Here is a 20,581-nt window from a genome sequence, read left to right as displayed (position 1 = left end):
ATTCTAACGAGAGAGAAACATACCTTCAACACTTGATAATGACATGAGTGTCACTAAGAGAGCTCCATGTCAAGGTATTTCCCATTAAAACACAAGGAAATGTGTAACTTATGAATACGCCGTCACATACTTCACCTCTGTTTATGGATAACGGTATCACTACAGCTGTTTTATTCTACATTTAAGCTTCACTGCAATGCTTTAAGGAGCTTCCTGTTACTTTCCCCCTGCAACAGCAGCAATTTCAGAGAACAGAGATTTCATCTTCTGCACGTCCTCCCATTGTTCCACGGAGGAGCTCCTTAGCCAAGTGCCCCTTACAATTGAGATTAAAATAGCGATGAAATTGCCAGAAACCATTTCAACTACTTTCTCCGCTTCCTGAACTGAGCAAAAGGTGTTTTATATTGTCTTACCTTTATGGTTTTGGTCTGGAGTCTGAGTCCATTTAAAGTGTTAATGGCTTTCTCTGCATCCTTTGGATCAATATAGTTAACGAATCCATACCCTAAACTCTGCCCTGTTGAAACACAAGAAAGAAAAAAGGACTCAGTATTTTATTTTTTTTTTTACAAGCACAGGAACAACTTCCAAGAGTGAGATTGTAATTTTCTTCCACAGTTAATTTCATCCCTGCCTTCCCCTACGGTCTCTATGCTGTTCTTCACCACTTCATTATCTCCTTAATACAGTGGAAGCCAACATTAAAATTTTAAATTGCTGCTCTGAAGATCCTACTTTAAAAACAAAAAGAAGCAACCCCTCATCCTGTCTTCCTCAGGAGTTTACAGAAAAGCGTGTATGAGGCTTGACAGCAGCAGAATTGTGTAATAGTTTTGTACCGAGTTCCTAATGAATGTAACTGGCTGACCTGCCAGAGCAGTAACAAGGCCACCTCTTAAAAGTGGTAAAAACATACACACATAATTTTGCTACTGTTTATAAACAAGTTTATAAATTGTTTAAAATGCAAAAATTAAACTGTTTTAAGACTAACCTTGAAGTAGCAGACTGAGAAACAGACAACCTTTACATCTCATGTTCTTGCTCAGTGAGCAGCCAGTAAATAGAGAGAAAGGACAGATCCAATTGCAGTAGGCTAAGAGACCACATTAAAGCTTTCCTCCATGTATTAGAGATGACAGCAAAACCAAAACAGTACAACTACTGCTGCACACAGGATGGCACGAGCCCACTTTAGCAGCCAAAATCATTTTAACAGCTTCTGTTTTACTAGCAAGATTGTGTTTGCAGTAGAAAGGAGACCTGGTTAATAGCTGGGATAAGTAACATGGAGCCGGAGAGGCCGTGCTGTTAGCACTACAGATAGCCATTCGCACAGCACAGGGACAGAGCTGCGGGTCTGCAACGGGCTGCGAGAACCCGTACCAGAGCAATACCTTTTCCCGATTCCCAAGTACCCGTTTTGCAGCATCAATTCTATTAATGCAATGTGACAGACAACCGCTTCCAGATCCCCTTCCTCCTCGAGCCTCCTACTGAAGTTATTTTGCACATTTGGAAAACACAGTAATTCTTATGGTTTTTTTTTATTAAGGCACATCCACTTAAAAACCACACACAGATAATCAAATTACAAGAATAAGCAAGCCCAAGCAGGCAGGCAAGCAGTCCTGCATTTCAGCCACGCTCCTTCTCATAACACCCTTCGGTGTATCTGGAGAATAGCAAGCCAAGAGACGACCTGCCTCTGGGCACTGATGTGCAGGGGATCTAAGCGTTCTTGCTCACAGGCAGCGAGAAAGAAAACATGTGAAAATCCCTCCCAAGGAGAAGGACAGCACTTGTAGAAGATTTCTATCTGCGGGAGCTGCAAACAGCAACCCAGCTTCTGCTCACCAGGAGAAAGTGGAGGTTGGGAAAGCAGCTGCACACCAAGTGCCTTGATGTACCCTGGAGGCACGGATCCTGCCTCCCAAGCACAAAGCTTTGTTTCTTTGTCTCCTGGACTACAAAAAAGCATCTGTGTGTTTCTCAAAGTCAGACGCCACCAAAAATACAGCATTTGCTGTAACACAAATACAGGGAGCGCTTCTGTCTTACAAAATCAGATCAAAGCACTAGAAGCTGCTAACTATGCGATGGAAGACCTTAAAATCCATGGAAACACTGCAGTTCATGCCTAAAATGTCCACATGCAGGAGTAAGGATAAGAAATGGCTGTTTTAAACTACAATATATCCAGGGAACAATTCCATCCAATCAATTTAACTTCAGAAAAAAAGTATAAAAACATACCCAGTCTTCCTGGAGAGCTGAATTGATCTCAACAAAAATATTCTTACCCAAGTTACACGACATTAACCAAGAACAAGCTGAAATCTGACTGAGCAAGAAGCCTGGAGCAGAAATACTGTACCAACACTTTCCATGCCATGTCTTCCTCTTCTTGTCTACCTGAGATATCTTATACAGCCCCAATCCCTGTGCCTCTGAACTCATCAAATCCTTAATGCCTTTAATCTTAAACAGTCCTAGGCAGAAGGAAGCCATTCTCTAGGAAACAAACCTATTTTTACGGAAGGACACACACACAAGGATCAGGGCTTGGATAACCCGAGTTCATGTCCCTACTTTTCCCATTAACCATCTATCAACCTTCAGAGGTACGTAAATAACAGGAGTAGCTGACAAGGCCCTGGGATTTATGTCAGTCTGTCTGAACATGGGCTTCCATGTCCAGCCACTGTTATTCAAGGCACACGGACTGACCAACCTCTACAATATATACAATGATTTTTAATAATCTCTCATAGGAACGTTCTCACTTCTGTAAATACTTCTGCAAGGAAGAGACCATGGATAACAAACCCATAGACAACACAAGTTGCAGGGAAGGAAAATAATGGCAATACAAGAAAAGAATGATACAAAAATTTCATAGACCATTCACTCCTTTCCTTGGAGTCCTCTAGTAACATTATTCAAGTTATTTAGATATCACCATCTCTGATTCTTACTACCAACTGGAAACATAAACAAGTATTTCCTCCAAGGTGAAGGATAAGGAGTACCAACACGAACAAAGCTGTCTGCGTGCATGCCTGCAGAACCTGGCTTAAAGAAAACAATTACATTGTCATAAAATTTTGCTTAGAATAATAGGTACACAGAAACATGATTTCCTTTTGTTAGTATATACTCCTGAACATAATGAAATATATAAAACTTGTAATAGAATTTAAGGCCTGTTACTCATAAGCTATTTGTTGTGATTTCATAGCAAGTATATTAATTGCTATATTGGCTGGATTATATTCTCACAAAAAGTTAGGGTGGATCTACTCAGCATTCTAAGCACTGACTGTTAATTAAAAAAAAAAGCCTTTTATCTTAAAAAACCCTCAAACCCCACAGCCTTTGCAGCCTACTGAAATCTTGGTGCAGCTCTTTCAATTAGCGAATTCCTGTTGCTGCTTTCTGCCATACGCTTTGCTTTGTACCAGTGAAGCTGAAGGGAGAAAAATCTTTCAGTTAAGAGCTTGCCACTCCGGGGGTATATTCTGTTTGGTTTATTTTGTATTTTCAAGCATCTCCCCTAAACACCATCATTTAATGAAGACAGACAACCCCCAATCTCAAAAAAACTGAAAAGAAAATACACCCAGAAAAAAAAAATTTGTGAAAAGCTTTACGACTGCTGGCAGACATCATAAAGTTTTAGTGTGCTAAACATTTACAGCTAAGAAACTAAAAAAATTATATAGCCAGCTAAAAATGTTATTTTCAAATTACTCTCAAAAGCAATACACCTTATGTCAGACAAAACACAGACTCTACAGATGAAAGAACTAAAAATTGTTACTGGTAGAGAAAGAAGAGAAGGATTCGTTCCAGAATACAGTGAAGCAGTATGAACTTTCACGTTTTTTTCATCATGTACTCTTATTGCATGTGCTCGAAAAGGGTAACATTTCTTTGGACACAATCTGGCAGCACGAAGCAAGCAGCTGGACCTCTCAGTGGGATCCCACACAGACACTGAAGTTCATTCCCATGCTACACTTCCCAGGAACAGCACCGTAAATAGTAAATATTTTCTGTGATTTGGAATCCGATAGTTCATCGCATGCTGTGATTCAGCAGGGCAGGCAAGAGATATTTCTAGATGATCTTAAAACACCACCTTGTTGTATCACCATTACCATTGCTCTTTCTGAATGTTTTATCTAGCTTGCAGAAAATGTGTAGTGGACCTCCTGTGATCTGGTAAAGAATAGATCTAAAAGGGAGCAGTAACAGGGTTAAAAATGATCAAGGACTTGACAGTCTTAAAAAAAAAAACACATGCAGAGCCAAGCCCAAGCTGGTAATGTACATATTTCGTATTTTAGAAGGCTCCATGTCACAGAGCTGAAAAATCACCAAGATTAAAACAAACCATGAGAAAGAATATGGAAAAAATATACTCTGTTTATAACATTTATCTGTACACCCCAAAACCTGCAACCATGAAAAAGGCAGTGCCAGTTAAAGACCTGTACCTGCCTTTACTTCCTTTGTAAGCCAGTCTGCTTAGGCCAATTCCATATTTAAATTAAGAGATAAAAGAAAACAGACAGAAACCAATGTAAGTTAGAACAGAAAAATTATAGGAAAGAGAAACTAAAAAAAACCAGAAAAAAATCTCTGGCTAAGAAAGGTCAGAACAAGAAAAGCTTTTTTTTCTGGATTACAGAAAAAAGATCCCTTAACACTCATGCTGACTCATCAGCAGATAGTGATAGTAACAGTACAGAGAAAACAGATGTGTTATGTACACCTGAAGCAGCGATATGAAGTACTAACTAGCAACCCAGGTGGATGTTAAACATGAGCTCCTAAAATCATACATGTTTAAATGAATGATCTGGATTACTTGCACAGAATAGACTCCAAAAAAGGGGCAAATGGCTCTCTTGCGATTTTCAGTAATTCTTACAGCACTGAACAAATTCCAGGAGCCTGAAGGAAAGACAATTTTGCACTGAAATTCAAAAAGGGAGGAGTGGATGACCCAAGTAATTACAGGTCCATCAGTCTAATGCTGAGCAAGGCAAAATTACAGAATGTGCGATACTGGACTCTAATAATAAAGAATTAGAGAGGGGTAATAAAAATCAATGTTAATCAAATTAGGTCTATGGAAAATAGATTCTGTCAAACTAAACTGACATCCTTCTTGATGAGATTACAAGTTTGACTTACAAATTTTAAGAATGTCGATTTAATAGCGTTGATATACTTGGTCTTCGATAAAGCACTCGATTTGGTACTGCTTATTTAATTGACTAAAACAAAATTAACATGGTACATATTAAATGGATTAAAAAAATAATCAGCCAACAGATCTCTAACTGGGAATTGTGAATAGGAAATCACCAGAAAGATGTTTTCCTCAGGAAACAGATCTCAGCCCTAAACTGTTTATTTCCATCGATGAATGGAAAAAACCAAACTCCTTCCTCCTGAAGATCGACTGCAGGAAGACGGGATGAGAGAATAAGAACAAAGAGGACAGAGTGAAGGTGCAAAGCAATTTAAGCTACTCAGTAAACTACAAATACGTAAATTTAGATAGCGCAAACCCAAGATCACGTCCCAACAAACCAAGAACCATGGCATACTTCTCAAAAGGGAAATGAAGGACTGATACAGGGTTACGGACAATCAACCACATCTCAAGCTTGCAATGCTGCCAAAAGGGTTAAAACGATTCCTTGTGGCATAAAAACCACACACGAGAAGGGAAAGAAAAATCGCCGCTTCTCATCTGGCTGCGTGCTTCGCTGCCGAAGCGCTGTGCCCAGCCCTGGTGTACGTGCTCCAAGAAAAATACCGATGCCTTGGCGATGGTGCCACGAGACTAGACTATAGGATTGAAAAACTTTCAGTTGAACGATGGGGGTCAATCTGTCTACCTGATCAAAAAAGGTTAAGTTGAACCTCAAGAGTACTACATTAGTACTCATCTGAAGTACAGATTGATTTATTTTAATAATGTCTGTCCAGCAAATATGGAGTTTTCTATCCCAAGTCCCATCACTTGGCAGCTGAAACAAGAAACTAGACTAGAAACAACAAAGCAAATGCTGCTTTCCTGGGGAAGGCATTTGTTCTGTTTTGAACATTGAAGGTAACAGATTATTTTAGCTACCTACCAACCATTTTGTCAGCTCTTCTACCACGGCAAATTCTGAAAGTTCAGATTTTTTTTCTGAAAGCTATGCTCCAGCTCAAGCAGGAATTAATCTAGGAAGGTTTTAGCGGGCTGTGTTAAGTGCTCAATAACCTCTTCTACTCTGAAGCTCTACAAATCCGCTGTTCCTGCCGGTTGTTCTCCATACAGCTCCTACTGCAATCAATCCCACAAGGAAAGTAGAAGTAAACTACTTCCTCAGACAAGTTTGCAGCCTTCCTATTGCTGGAAACTATTCTAAAAGCAACATATAGAAGAGCACAACTTCAAATTGCTCACCTGTGATTGGGTAAGTCAAAAAAGTTTTAAAAATATCCTTTTCTTCTTGAAAATAAATTACTCTGGAATGCAAAGTCACATTAAAGGACTACGGTCTCCCCTATAAACAGTTACTCATGAAAACAAGCACAGAATGGGACAGCAATAATGCAAACTGCCTTAAATCATGGTTTTGTTGTTCCCTGCCCAAATGTAAAACCTAATTAAAGCTGCCCGCCTGGCAGCCATAACGTGAACACCACTGAGCACCAATGTTTTTCTTTGACACAATTCCTTCCTTCAGAAGTAGGCCATGTCTGACAGCTCATCTCGTATTAGCCAGGCAGAAGCCGTCAGACAGTAACAGCCTTCAGTCACTCTGGGTTTGGGACCAAAAGATAAAATAACGCTCACCATGAATTCTCCAAGCCTACTGGCTCCAATTTTTGCCTGTTCCAACCTCAGTGAACATTCAGGGAAAAAACTGGTGCCAGCGTGAGCTTCTCTATCAAAGCAGCTGAGCTCAACTTGCTGTCCACCCGTGACTCGTCCACGCAGACCTGTACATGCTCTTCAACCTTCCCCAATATTCTCATAAATTTAGGACATTCCTAATAAATACCACCTACAGACAGCTGGCAAGGAATGCAGCAAGCAAGCGAGATAGGCAAGAGAAAGACTCATCATGCTTTTTCTCTTCTAAATATCACTAACAGAAGAGACTTACTGACATTCAAGGTAAGCCCTGCTCCAGCTGGTAGTCCCATTTCAGAGCACAACCTTGTCAGCCTCCAAATAATTTCAAAAGTGTTTTAAACACATTCCTGGAAGGACAAAGAATGACTGCAACTTGTATGAAAAGCTGTATGTAGCAGGGGCTTTCAGAGCAGGTTACATAAATACCCTTGAGAAGATATATTCAAAATGTACAAAGAAGGTCAAATGAATTGCCTGCCTTTTTTTTTGTTCCTATGGCAGTTACTAAAGAGAATCATAGAATCTTTTAGGTTGGAAAAGACCTTTAAGATCATTGAGTCCAACCGTTAACCTAGCACTGCCAAGTCCACCACTAAACCATGTCCCTACGCACCACATCTACATGTCTCTTAAATACCTCCAGGGATGGTGACTCAACCACTTCCTTGGGAAGCCTGTTCCAATGCTTGACAACCCTTTCAGTGAAGAAATTTTTCTTAATATCCAGTCTAAACCTCCCCTGGTGCAACTTGAGGCCATTTCCCCTTGTCCTATCACTTGTTACATGGGAGAAGAGACCGACCCCCACCTCCCTACAACCTCCTTTCAGGTAGCTGTAGAGAGCAATAAGGTCTCCCCTCAGTCTCCTTTTCTCCAGGCTAAACAACCCCAGTTCCCTCAGCCGCTCCTCATGAGACTTGTGCTCCAGACCCTTCACCAGCTTCGCTGCCCTTCTCTGGACTCGCTCCAGCACCTCAATGTCTCTCTTGTAGTGAGGGGCCCAAAACTGAACACAGCATTCGAGGTGCGGCCTCACCAGTGCCCAGTACAGGAGGACAAATAAAGCTGTTTACCTAAAAAAGGAGGTAAGCTATGGAGGGAAGATTCAGATCCAGGGAACATGAGATCTGATCATGAGACCAGGTGAAACCCTGCTCCTTGTCTGATGCTTTTTTATACCAGTAACATCAGTCTCATTCATCCTCCGTCCCTTTATCAAGGAGAAGCACCTGCTGTCACCCCAGCGACGCACGCAGCCGTCACAGGAGAAGCAAACCGGGAGGGAAGCGGCTTCTGCGCACAGCGCTCCTTGCACCAAACAATTAAGCGAAGGCCATCACTGTCACAATTCACTGTAGTCCAACTATGGAGGTAACCTGTTCTGTGTTTAGTGCAGCTCTATCACGGCATCCATTTCGTCTACAGCTTATTTAGAATACAGACTCCTTATGTTTGTACAGACTAGGATTTAATACACGTTGTCCATGAACAGCAAGAAAGCATCCTTCTCCTATTACAATATAACTACCACTTTTGCAAGAATTTATGGAAAAATGTGTAGTCTTTCAAAGCAAAATCAAGAGAAGGATTAATAGTAAATAGCACGGGTTTTGCCTTTTGCAGGAGGGTGACTGGGTACAATTTCGTTTGGGACCTTCCAAAGTACTGTATTTCAGGTGCCCTTGTTAGTTCTTTTGAGAAGATCCCCCTTCCAGATTAGGAAAAGTCAGCTGTATTTAAATGCAATCCAATCTAGAGCTGCAGATATGCTTTGATGCTACAGTGCACCTACAATTAAGGAGAACAACTTATCCTTGGTTAAAAACAGCCATCAGCAAAATTTGAATGTCAGTAGAAGATCCTTCTTCCTCAGATCCTACCGAGAGGAAAGCCAGGTTCCAGACTCGCGCTGGGATACCTTATAACAGACCCCCTCCTAAAAAACACGTTTGTAATAACATGTTTGTCTGCTTATTGTTATTCATAACAAATAAGCAAATCTAAACCCAAACTTCAGGGAAAATCCCTGTGCGTTCCACAGGCTGAAGACTAGCTCTAGCTAGAGCATCCGTAAAGGCGTACACGCCGACACAAACCTGCTCAGATGGGACAAGATTCCTCAAGCAAGCTCTTCCCCTAAGGCACCAGAACCCTGATCCCCAAACAGCGAAGGCTGGGCCTTCCCCACAGGAGATCTGCAGGGAGAAAATGCTTGTCGCTGCCTTAATCCTGGCAATGCTGGAGACACTCAAATAAAAGCTCGTTTGCGCAGGAGACAGGCCGTGTCGGGGAGCATCACGAGTTGCGTGATGAGCTCCCACGGGAGCTCTACACAGGCAGGATTTAGCATACCCCAGCCCAAGTGGAAGGGGCTTCTTCGCACCGGGCCTTCTCCAACAGAGACTCTGCTATGCGATTAAGAAAATCCCCCAAAGGAAGCCCTTGCAAACGGCGTGCTACATCCCACGTAAAGCTCTCCCTCGGGGAGAGGATAAGAGGGAAAACGAACCAGACATACAGACACCACTCACTCAATTTTAATATCTGAATGGGAAGTGCCAGATACCATGACAACAAGACTAGAAAAATAAAAGTGGAATTAAAAAAAAAGTGTTGCCCAAAACGTGAGACAAATCCTATAAAGGTAGCTGAACTGATTAAATCATTAGTGTTAGGGAGGTAACTGCAACCCCTGGACCTCCACATCTCTGTCTGGAAGAGAACACCAGGACCTGAACACAGTGACCTCAAAAACAAAGCAAAACCCCCCAAAACCAGCTGCAAGCTCCCCATAACAGAAAGCAAGGTCATTCAACCAGCACCGTGCCGAGTTAGAAAGCTTGGCTTCACCAGGCAGTGCCAGAGGAGATTACACAAGTTTTGTCCTCCTGTGCAGTTTTGATAAATCCCTTAGTGCAAGACAGTGTAATTTAATGCCTTGATTTTCAGAGACGCTGAAGCAGAAGCAGTTCTCATGTACATTAAATAGTAATTGACAGTAGCTGCTATCCCTCAGAATTAGATACAGTAATGCTTCCCTTCCTGGAGTAGCCCCACACGTCCACCCAGAAAACAGAACGAGATGGAGCATGCTTTGACAGAGCCTGCTGCTGCCCAGCACCACTAGATCCTTCTGAAAATCCTACTCCCACAGAAATTTCAAGAGGACTTTCAAAGACATGCAATTACTCCATTTTAAACTTGACCATACCAGCAATATAAAACATGCCTACTCTTGCAAATAGCGCCTTACAGTCTCTCAAAGGCTTCTAGCATTTCAGATGTTCTGCATCTCACCTGAAACAAGACTTCATTCTTACCTGCATACTACACAGAGTTTTAACAAAGTCAGCTGTGTAATTACTGTACTTGAGGACACGGACTAATCGGCATGCAAAGCTTAAGTGGCAGTTTGAGACAGATGCTGCTGACTTGGCTGGAGTCTTCTGCAGGAGAGTCTACCCATTACTGTAGCATGGAAGCATTTTCTCTCTAATGCACCTTTCCTCACAAACACCACTGAGGAAAGCACTTTTATTCCTATTTTGGAGAAAAGAAACTGAAAGGCATCGAGATTTCTGGGGTGAACTTGGATGGAGTAGCACAGTCACTAGAACAAGCATCTAAAACTGCATCTCCCTCACCCTAAGACAGTGACTTTATTACTGGACCATTGTGAGTTGTGCTGGGCTGGATATATCTTGTAAACAACGTGCATATTTCATGCTGCAGAACATATTATCCTCCTTTTTCTTTTTCTGCCTCTATCAAGTTTCTTTAAATGTAAAACCAGATTTTAAGCACGGGTGCATTCATACTACTGCAAGCCACTGATTAAGTATGTTTTCAGAAGCTACCGCTCCTGACACACAAAGACAACTGAGTTCCATTTCTGAAAAAATATTTGGATCCCCCCCTCCAGTTGACATCTCTTGCTTCCCTTCTTTTCATCTTTTCCTCCCCCTTCCTTCAAGGAGCACACAGCCTCTGAATTAGCAGCTGTTCTGAGAAGAGCAAGGCTGCACTCCTCCCCGCTTTGTCCCCGAACAGAACAGGGACTGTACTATAAAAATCCAGTGTTCTCGGGACAGGCATGAATGGACAAGAAACAGCCATGACTTGTCTATCCCAAACAGTAAATTCAATGCTGAAGGAGAGATGAATTAAACACAAGAATGCAGACATTAGAAACAAACAGGCTAAGTTAAAACAATATTCAGGAAGAAAAAGTGAAAACAAATAGACCCAGGAAAAAAGGAAAAACATACCAAGACATAAAAAATGGTAAGCAGCAGTGCGGAAAGAAATCTGCAACAGGAATTAAAGAAGTCACTGCATTACATAAAGCATGCAATACGTGGTAGGAAGCCTTTCACACCCCAAATAGGCGATGTCACATCACAGAGAGGAGATACAGCATCGCTGGACCAGCAGTACATAAGGAATGTTAAAGACTGTTCTCAACTATAACAAGAAATGTATTACTGGAGATAAGGAAAGCAAGAAACTGAAGGCAAATTTCAGCAAGCACCAGGTTTTTAAATCAGGAATGACTTAAGGCTTGAGAGCAACTTAAGATGCAAGATCAGAAGCGTCCAGTGTTAAAACATTAAAATATGCTTGGTTAAGTTGTGACTAAAAGGAGATGCAAAAACCTATAGATACTTCAAATATGTAAAGGCCACGACTGGAGATGAAATATTAAAAGTGTGCTACTTAACACTGTTACTCATTAGAGAACATGAAATTATAAGAGGGTAAAAATTACACGGTCTGAAACCAAATAGAAAAGGTGCTCCAACAATGCAAACTGTAGGTCACAGAAGAGGCACATGCTTCATTACAGCAGACTTATCTTCCCTTCCTGCATCCCACGCCAAACACTGGTATTCCTGAAATTTAGATAAAAGTGGAAGGCAACTGAAAAAAATTAATACTGAACAGAGCAGAAACTGAAAGCAAACCAAAGGAAACTGAGTGATTTTTCACTGGTCAGGCTTCAACCAAAGGGATAGTAAGTTCAGATCACAGTGATCTCACATGCACAATTTTGGTGCAAAGGTACCAAACTTTTGCACAAAAAAAAGCGATGCCAGGCACCCAGAGTCAAAGTTTATGAGAAAACCTACTATTCTAGAAGATGATGGTAGTGAGTGGTGGAGCAATGGGAGAAGAAAGGTAGAAGGACAAAACCGTGATAGAGCACATGCACTGACCAAGGTTCCCACTTTCGTGATGGGTCACAGAACTGCATGGGCAGGGTGAAAAGTCAGTCGTGGCTTAACAAAGTTACATGCAACTTGGTTTACAGGGGAGGTATTTTGGTTAAAAGGCCAAGGAACACGCTCTCTCACCGAGAAGAGCTATGCAAGCAGAGGAATCAGGAACAGAAAGGCACAGCTAAGATATGAAAATCCAGTGCATCCTCAAACCTGGAAGCATTTTATGTGGAAATGGTGGCAGTAACGCTTCCAGTCTAAAGGAAGTGGCAGAGGCACATAAAACTGGAGAAAAACAAGAGTTTGTTTTGCAAAACAAGAATATTAAGTAGAACATGACAATATACTGCAGCAGCAATATCTGAAACCTGGTTGACTGCAAATTCAAAAAGCCCTGGTAATTTTGTCATTAAATGATTTAATTCAACAACATTTAGGGTTTTGTACCTCAGCCTCTGTCAAACAACAAAAAACAAAAGCCACCACGACACTAAAATTTCACAGTAATTCTGAACAATGACTCAGAATACCTATTCTGTCTCAAACAGCCTAATTAAACTCTCATTGAGCTCTACTAACCAGTTTTTCCAATGCACAGAGGAAAGTCATTTATTACAGACCGGAATACAAAATTTAATATTAACAACAACCTGTATCTGCAGCATTTTTAATCTGATCAGCAAAAACATAAATAAAAGCTGCAACCTGACAGCTAAGAAGGTTAATCTGTAATAGATTTACGTAGATTACTTTACACAGCATCTGGGAAGATGCTGAGAAAAGTAAAGCCACTTTATCATATTCCAAAATGTGCTACCTATAAAAATTTTGCTATCCATCAATACTTGGACTGCAGCAAGCCGACTTTACAGATTTGCTTCAGCTTTAAGATAGAACTTTCAAGAACTTTAAAACAAGAGGAGGAATTTTTAAAAGGTACTTCAAATGTTTATAATACTCCTTTTAGGTACTTGCAGGTAATAGAAGTAATGAAAAGGAAAACTGCTTAAAGGAGAAAATATTATGACTGTTGTGTGCACGTACTACCTAGTTCTATCACTTAAATTTCTTCTTAATTTTGTTGAAAAGAATATTAGCATGAATATGCTCCTTGATGAATTTTCTCCAGACTGAAAAGCAAATCTTTTCCTTTTAACAGTGGCAGATTTCATCTGCATCAGCCAACACCTTTTCCTATGACAATATCCACATGTACAGCTCTGGATGTGCCATGTGTGGACGTTGTGACTACAAGCTGTTCTTGCTGGCTGACCACCACAGAAAACAGTGCAGGTTTTATTATACACTACACTGTGAAAAGCCTTTTAACAAGAATTAAACATATAGGTGGTAAACAGAAGAGAGGAAAAAAAAAAATATATGTATTTTTACTTCTTTTGTTTCCAGCTTGCCAAAGTACCTAAAAACATACCTAACCTGGAGCAAGTAAGTACCACAATCCTACTGATCGACCAAATCAAGGTAACACAGCAGTCATTCCAACTTAGTGAAAAACATAAGGGCAAAAAGTGTTATCAGTCAAGCTCCCAAGCTGTTAATGTTTGGGGTTGGGTTTTTTGTTTAAGACAAAGTAGCTTCCAGAGCAGCAAAATATTTAAAGAAAAAGTGGAGAAATGGGAGAAAGATGCACTGGTAAATAGAAATGACACAGATACAGCACACAGGAGAACAGAAGAGTCTAAAAAAGGAACTGCTGGAGAATACTTCTTCCTTGCTACATATCCTATCTTATCATGCCCTACCTACCATCCTCAGAACAGGGAAAGTCAAAACACCCCCTACATCTAACCACCATCATCCTAAGGAAGAGGAAGGTGGCCTCATTTTGTGGGTCCTAGAATGCTGTAGCAAGAGGAAGCCTGTTGATATCTAATTTAAGGTGCTTTAAAATGTGTGTGAGCACAGACAATCAGCCATATAGGGCAGCAGGTACATTAGACCTGCTACCGCAGAAACAGCAGCCCCTCTAGTACAGCAACAATTAATCATACTGGCAACGCTGCCATTTGTTTGCTTGCAGGTGAGTATGACGCAGCTTTTTGTCCATCTGCTTTTGCAACACCCCTTAAAAAAAACATTTAACTGAAAAAACAGTCTGGGCTCTTGTGAATAAAAATAATAAAAACCTTCAGGTTTTCTTCCCCTCAAGCTGATATATTCCACTGATTAAACAGACACTGTGAGAGTCGTAAGAACAGCAGTACTGGGTCAGAGCAGAGGTCTGCCTAGTCCAATATCCTGTCTCCGGCAGCACCTGCAAGTCAGTAACTTGTACTGAAATTCCTAGTGAGGACAAGTAGGAACATCTGCAAAGTCAGTGATGGATCCTGCTCAAGGAGAACAGCAGCTATTTCCAACAAACCCATCAGCAAGTCAGCCAAAGCAGAGCCAGTGAGCAAAGTCAAAGAAATGGACTTGGACTTCAGTGACATGATGCCTTCTTCCCCTCTTTCCCTACACTTTTTAGAATCAGAACCTCACGATGGGATGAGAGGGACCACAAGACTGTGGCATCACAGAAGCGTGAAACACGGCACCTGGGCAAAAGCTGTCTGAACAGGCAGGCAGAGATGCCGAAGGGCCTGAACAAGACTCAGGCTGTACCACAAATGGTGTAAAAAGTCTGAGGCTGCAATACCCTGTCAATGACAACTCCAGGAATGAAGTACAGGACATGAAGTAGGATGCTGCTGAAATCCAAAGATATATGCTTGTCTACTGGCAAAGGCTGAGCATCAGAACACCTTCCGATAGCCAACGGATTACTGAGAAGGTTGTCAGTGCTGACTGTAAGCACATAATTGCCAGTGAGCTGCATACAAAGGTTGGTGGACTCCCGATTCAGGCAGCAAGAGAAACTATCCTTTAAGCAGGAGAAAAGAATAGATGGTGAGCAGTGTTAAGTATGCGCAGGTATAGAAAACAGTGGTAAATCCCCCTCTCCATATATTCTTCTCATAACAACATAACATAACTAGAAATTAACTCCTCTTAACCATAAGTCAAATTAAGATGATATGCTAAGTTTCAAAGCATTGGGACTGAATCTCTGAAATTTTCTGGAAGCAAAGGAGAAGGAAAGGATTTAAGGCCAGGCAAGACCTCCATGCAGTAGATATCCCAAAGGGAACTTTGCCCTCTACAGATGGCATCTCACTTGACAAATAGATAGAAAACAGGTTGGCTTGATGGTAAATGGGTTCTTGCTCAGGTCAGAATAGCCCCAAAAGCAAAGATCTGAAGGATGGGGTCCGAATGGATGGAGTCTGAAGAGGTACTTTGTTTCATCAGTATAGGGACTGCACATAAACTGAGCTAGCAGAAAAAAAGAGAGGAAAAAGGTAAGAGTGCTGAAGACATAGTCCCATAGGCAGCAGATCCCAATACTGATCTGAAGGTCTCGGGCTGACCATTCCCAGAAGTCAAGGTGAAGATGATCTTGCAGGGCTCTTCTGGCTGTAGAGAAAAGCACCTGCATGCTAGGAAGTGAAGCGATGATGGATCAGCTCTGCAACAGAGAAGGGGCAAGAACTTCCTGGCTCAGTCTGAGAAACAGCTACTGCAGGCAGGTCAAATAATCCCGGTCACAAATTTATTAAACACCATCTTAAAGCCAAGAAGAAACTCCTAATGCAGCACCGGTAAAAAGCAAAGCCTTGTGAAAAGGGAGAGCAGGAGCCAGGCCAACGTCAGAACCTTTCAGACTGGTTTTGCACAGGTCACTTTTGTTCTTGGACAAGTTGTCTAGCAGGAGCACTGGGGAAACAGGCAGGGGCGTCAGCCGCAGCACGGCCACGCTGCTCGCTGGGATGGCTGAAGGGCAGGTGGTCCTGAGTAACGGGGAACAGAAGAATGTTGGGAAAGTCAACCTTGGAGCCCTGACAGGTATCTCTTGGTGTGCTGTCTACTACTGCCCCAAAAGACCCTGCCTCAGCTGGGAGATGGTGCATCATTAGTGGACACTGCTGCCAATCTCCCAGAGCTTTCCTGGAACACTCTCATTCCTTTTCTCCCCTTTCTCCTTGTCCTCCTTCGGCTAAAGGGAAAGAAAAGAAAAAGGGTTAGGGACAGAAGCAGCTGTGCATGAGTGCTGAAGCATGGGGTCTGTGCTTCTACAGGGAAGGGCAGAAGGAGGAAAAAAGGACAGACAACACTGTAGGTAACTGTGGACTGCCATCATATAGAGGGTTCCACCAACAGAGCCGTTTCACCTGGCTGTTTCCTGGTAGAGAGTCATCTTCAACCCAGATGATATGAAGGATGGAAAGAGTCTCAGACTAGAAGGTCAGCAGACACACTGAAAAGCCTCATAAATAACCTTATATCTGGAAGTCACAGTTTCGGAGGTGTAGGTGTGCTTGTGCTGTTGAGGAAAACCATACTGCTAATCCTTCCTACTAGACTTGATGGGAAGGTGACATTATTTACTCAAACCAAGCAGTTAAAACTGAAGAATAAACTAAATATGCATTAAAGGCATTTGATATACTTCAGAACAAGCCCAGGAGTGAAAATGCTGAAGTTAATTAGAAAGCCCTTTCACAGCACAAGGGTCATGCCTACTTGCTTTCTGCCTATTTGCCCCAACACTCATTTCAATTGCTTTTTCCCAATAATCAAGAAATCTAAATTCTTTTGTTCACCAGCGCAGAGTATGCACCAGACAACTGCAGAGAGGCGATAAAGAAAATGACGGATGCAAATTTGACCGTTTTCCCTCAGCATTTAGAATAGACATCAAACCATACCAAACACATTTTAGAAATCCAGCGCTAAGACACTCACTACTATTTCTGTGTTCCCTCCCCCACAGCTAATGAATTTAGTTCAGATACTTAATGCAAATGCTCATTTAGATAATCAATATTTGGGGATTGTCTTGAATCTGCAGCCCTTAGAATAGGATATGCAACACTGAAATTAGGTTTATCGCTGCTCAAGAACAGAATATACTTCAGGAAATAAGCAGCTATAAAAATAACATAACTAGGCCACCAAATTAAGATCAACTTATCAAAGGTCTTTAATGACAGAGTTATATATTTAGTCTTTTAAAAAATAATTCTAGATTTTAGGTTTAAAGGACTCTGAAACATGTCTGTTTTTCATGTCTTAATATTTTATTCTCTGCATGCAACTGAAGGTACCAGACAGATTATAACCAAAAATTGAAGCATGCTCTGTATTCCATCTGATTCACAAAAAGGATTTTCTTTTTTACAGCTCTAAAACATTCTTTTAAACTTCTGCTCTTCTGGGCACTTGACTTTCAGCTGCAGTTATACTACTCTATCTGACCACTCTTTCCTGACTGCATTTTGAACGTGAACTCAACACAAAGAAATAACTGCCATAACAAATCTCCTGTACCTACTAAAATACAGTGAGGCCAATCGACAAGTCACTTCCCGAAAAAACTAAAGCAATTCACTTAATTGGTATTATTTTTCAGACAAAAGAACTCTAGCAGAGTACTCCGCTGCATAAATATTTTTCCTATTTCAGCAAATACTAAGTCTTTTGCTTTCAAGGAAGTCAAATGCAGAAAAATGCACTGCTTCTTACAGAGATTCCCTATACAGCCAATTTGAGGGGCACTACTAAACACAGCCTTTAAATGCAATCAAACTAAATACCAGAATTATATTCACTTTGTAAATAGTGAACACCATAGTATATAAGTTTGGGGTTTTTTTTTTCCCCCCTGTTTTGAAGGATTGCGTTAATTCTCATCTGCTACTGGAGCAAAGCAACTGCTGCTAACACTCAGTTAACTGCTGCTAACAGTCTAGTCTAACAAGATCTGTACCAAATAAATGATCAAAGATCAGCGACTAGTTACCACTGCTTTACGGAGAATTACTAAAAAACCCTTCCAAGTCAACAAGGGAATAAACTACCTCTACAAGGTATTTTTTTCCTAAATCCTGTTATTAGGTGGGCTTACGCCATGAGGCATGAGTGTTTACATACTTTCTAAACAGTTTATAAGTCTTATCTAACATAATCCCCACATTCTATAATCCTATCTGTTTAATGTATTTTAAGTGGGGAAAAATGCTAGAACCAGTAATATCTCAAAGTGGAAGGCACTTTCAAAGCACAATCAGCGAATTGGACATCAAATGTAAAAGTAGTTTATGCTCAGATTAGACTTTCAGTCATTTAGGATCAGGTAACTTAATGCTGGGTTTCACAGTAAGCTATATTTATCTGCATATGGGTCATTTTTTTTCTTCCAATAGGAAACGCTTTTGGTATGCCCTTTTACAAAATTCCTAGAGAAAACACATACAAAACACTGGTAGTCTTCGTATGTGACATTTTCAATGAATACATGTTCTGTCTGCAGCTTCTAAACATAAATAGCTGTGAACTATTTCCCTTGAATAAAAATAAATATTTTCCCCCCATGACAAAGCAGCACAATTTTACTAATATCTCTGCAATTTCCAGCCCGAGTCTTTCAAACGCAGACTTAACTGTGCAACAGTCACCTATTGTCATGAACTGTATTATCAAAAGGCCTCTTTCCCATAATTAAATTTAACCATTAATCCTGTTTTTGCTTTGTGTCTTTCCATTACGATGAGCTTCCAGAGTCCACCTTCGATCCCAAGACAGACCCTTTGACCTCTCGCTCATCTACTCTATCAGGCATCAAAACCTTCCATTAAAATACGTAAAGCTTAGCTGTTGCCCACTGCAAACACTGGGCCAATACTAGAAGACATCTGTTTACTAAGGGAAGCTCAAGTCGTGTTTTCCTGCTGCTGCACACTTGCCATCAGAATCACGAGCTTCCCTCTGGAGAGTCATACTGCTGGGGAACGTGATCATACCTGGCTTCCTTCCCTCCCGCCTCCTGGGTCATCACCAGAGTCTGCAATTAATGGCTTCTGCTCCTGAGGATACAGACCTCCTCCAGCCACTGCTTTCAAAACAGTTACCGATTCCAGATGCCAAAATTAAGGCTGCTTAATTAGGCCCCAGATTTCAGGAAACTCCAAGCACGCAATCTCCGAACAACACGTTCCAGCTAGAAACACCAGTTCAGTGCCATCATTCACTGAACACGCTTGGTTAAATAAAATCTAGGTCTTTGCTTTTTAGAGCAGCACCTTTTCTGTATGTGCTGGTAAGCTGCTCGTTATACAGGGAGATAGGAAAAATAATTTTTATAGAGGGCAGATGGTACCAATGTAATGTAGCATGAACATACTTCTGGACCAGAAGGGGTTCATGGTGGCTCGCTCAGAGCCCAGGCAGATCATCCTCCCCAGGTCAGGAATTTACTGGTTTCTATGGAGAAATGAGCACTGAACACTGCTCCCATGGAAGACATTATCCTGTACTCTCTCATAATGCTGCATTATTTCTGACTCTGCCATTTTGTTAGCTTTTGGTTCTTGGGTCATATGCTTGAACATCTAAAGAGTAAGGAATGGACAATCCATTACTTCTAGCAAGGACTACAGGTAAAACAGTCAATATTTCTTTCTCTCCTAACAGGTCACAACACACAGATGCTACTGCTTTGAGTCAATAGCTTGCCTGTCCTGGATTTTCACTGGAATCATCAATATTTATATTACGCTTACAATGCCACGATTATTTCTGAACTGCAGTTTTAATCTAAGTCTGCATCAGTCCTATTATAAATACCTGAAATTAAAGATGTAAATCTTTGTGCATAATCTTAAAGAAATTGCAAAGTCAAAAGGAACAATTTAAAAACAGAGTCGCTTTCTGGGCAGAGGAGCAATGAAGTTCCTGATTATGCATGCAAAGAACATCAAATTGTACCACACAGCAGGAATATGCAAACTCTGTCATAAGTTAAGTGATGCACAGAAATCCTGTATCAATAAATATTCTGCTTTACAGTGCGCCTGGATCGCTCTAATATATGAAAGATTATCTGAAATCCAATGATTTTTAGATACTGATCATTTGAAGATTCGGAGATGTAAATTCCTGTGTAGATTACAGAGAAACAAAATATCATTCCTAAAAGCTCAGCTAAGGCCACCAAATCAATTAAAAAGTTAGCAACAAACATCCCCTTCTCCCCCACACAAACTATGTCGACAAGGACAACTCACTTGGCCAGCAGCAATTACAGTGTCTCTGATGGGCACTACACTGACTGGACCTTTTGTTTTCAAACACGGGACAAAACAAGTTCAGCATTTCTTCCCTCAAAATTTTCTAATGAATTCAAGCCCTCTCCTTCCCCAAATCAGAAAGATATTTATCACTGGCTTTCTTTGGACAAAGTAAGAAATAAAGAGCATCTGCAACACCGTATAGCTTAGCATCGGCTTGTGAGCACCAAGCCTCACACCCATCTGAAGCCATAGTCTTCCTCTGAAGTCACCTCCCTTCATCTAACACTGCTCTAAAA

At 41.1% G+C, this 20,581-nt stretch overlaps 1 protein-coding gene across 2 annotated transcripts in view; it reads right to left on the bottom strand.

Moving 5' to 3' along the window:
• ELAVL4 (ELAV like RNA binding protein 4) overlaps positions 1–20,581 on the bottom strand; it is a 63,798-nt gene that overhangs the window by 17,140 nt on the left and 26,077 nt on the right. For both annotated transcript variants that reach the window (XM_075509280.1, XM_075509281.1), the window contains exon 3: positions 417–520. In XM_075509280.1, the coding sequence (XP_075365395.1) occupies positions 417–520 (104 nt within the window). The remainder of the gene's footprint in view (positions 1–416; positions 521–20,581) is intronic.

This window comes from Mycteria americana, chromosome 7 (assembly GCF_035582795.1).
Source record: "Mycteria americana isolate JAX WOST 10 ecotype Jacksonville Zoo and Gardens chromosome 7, USCA_MyAme_1.0, whole genome shotgun sequence".
NCBI classification, from domain to species: domain Eukaryota; kingdom Metazoa; phylum Chordata; class Aves; order Ciconiiformes; family Ciconiidae; genus Mycteria; species Mycteria americana.
Note: the sequence above shows the minus strand (reverse complement) of the source record. Positions and strands in the feature narration are given on the sequence as shown.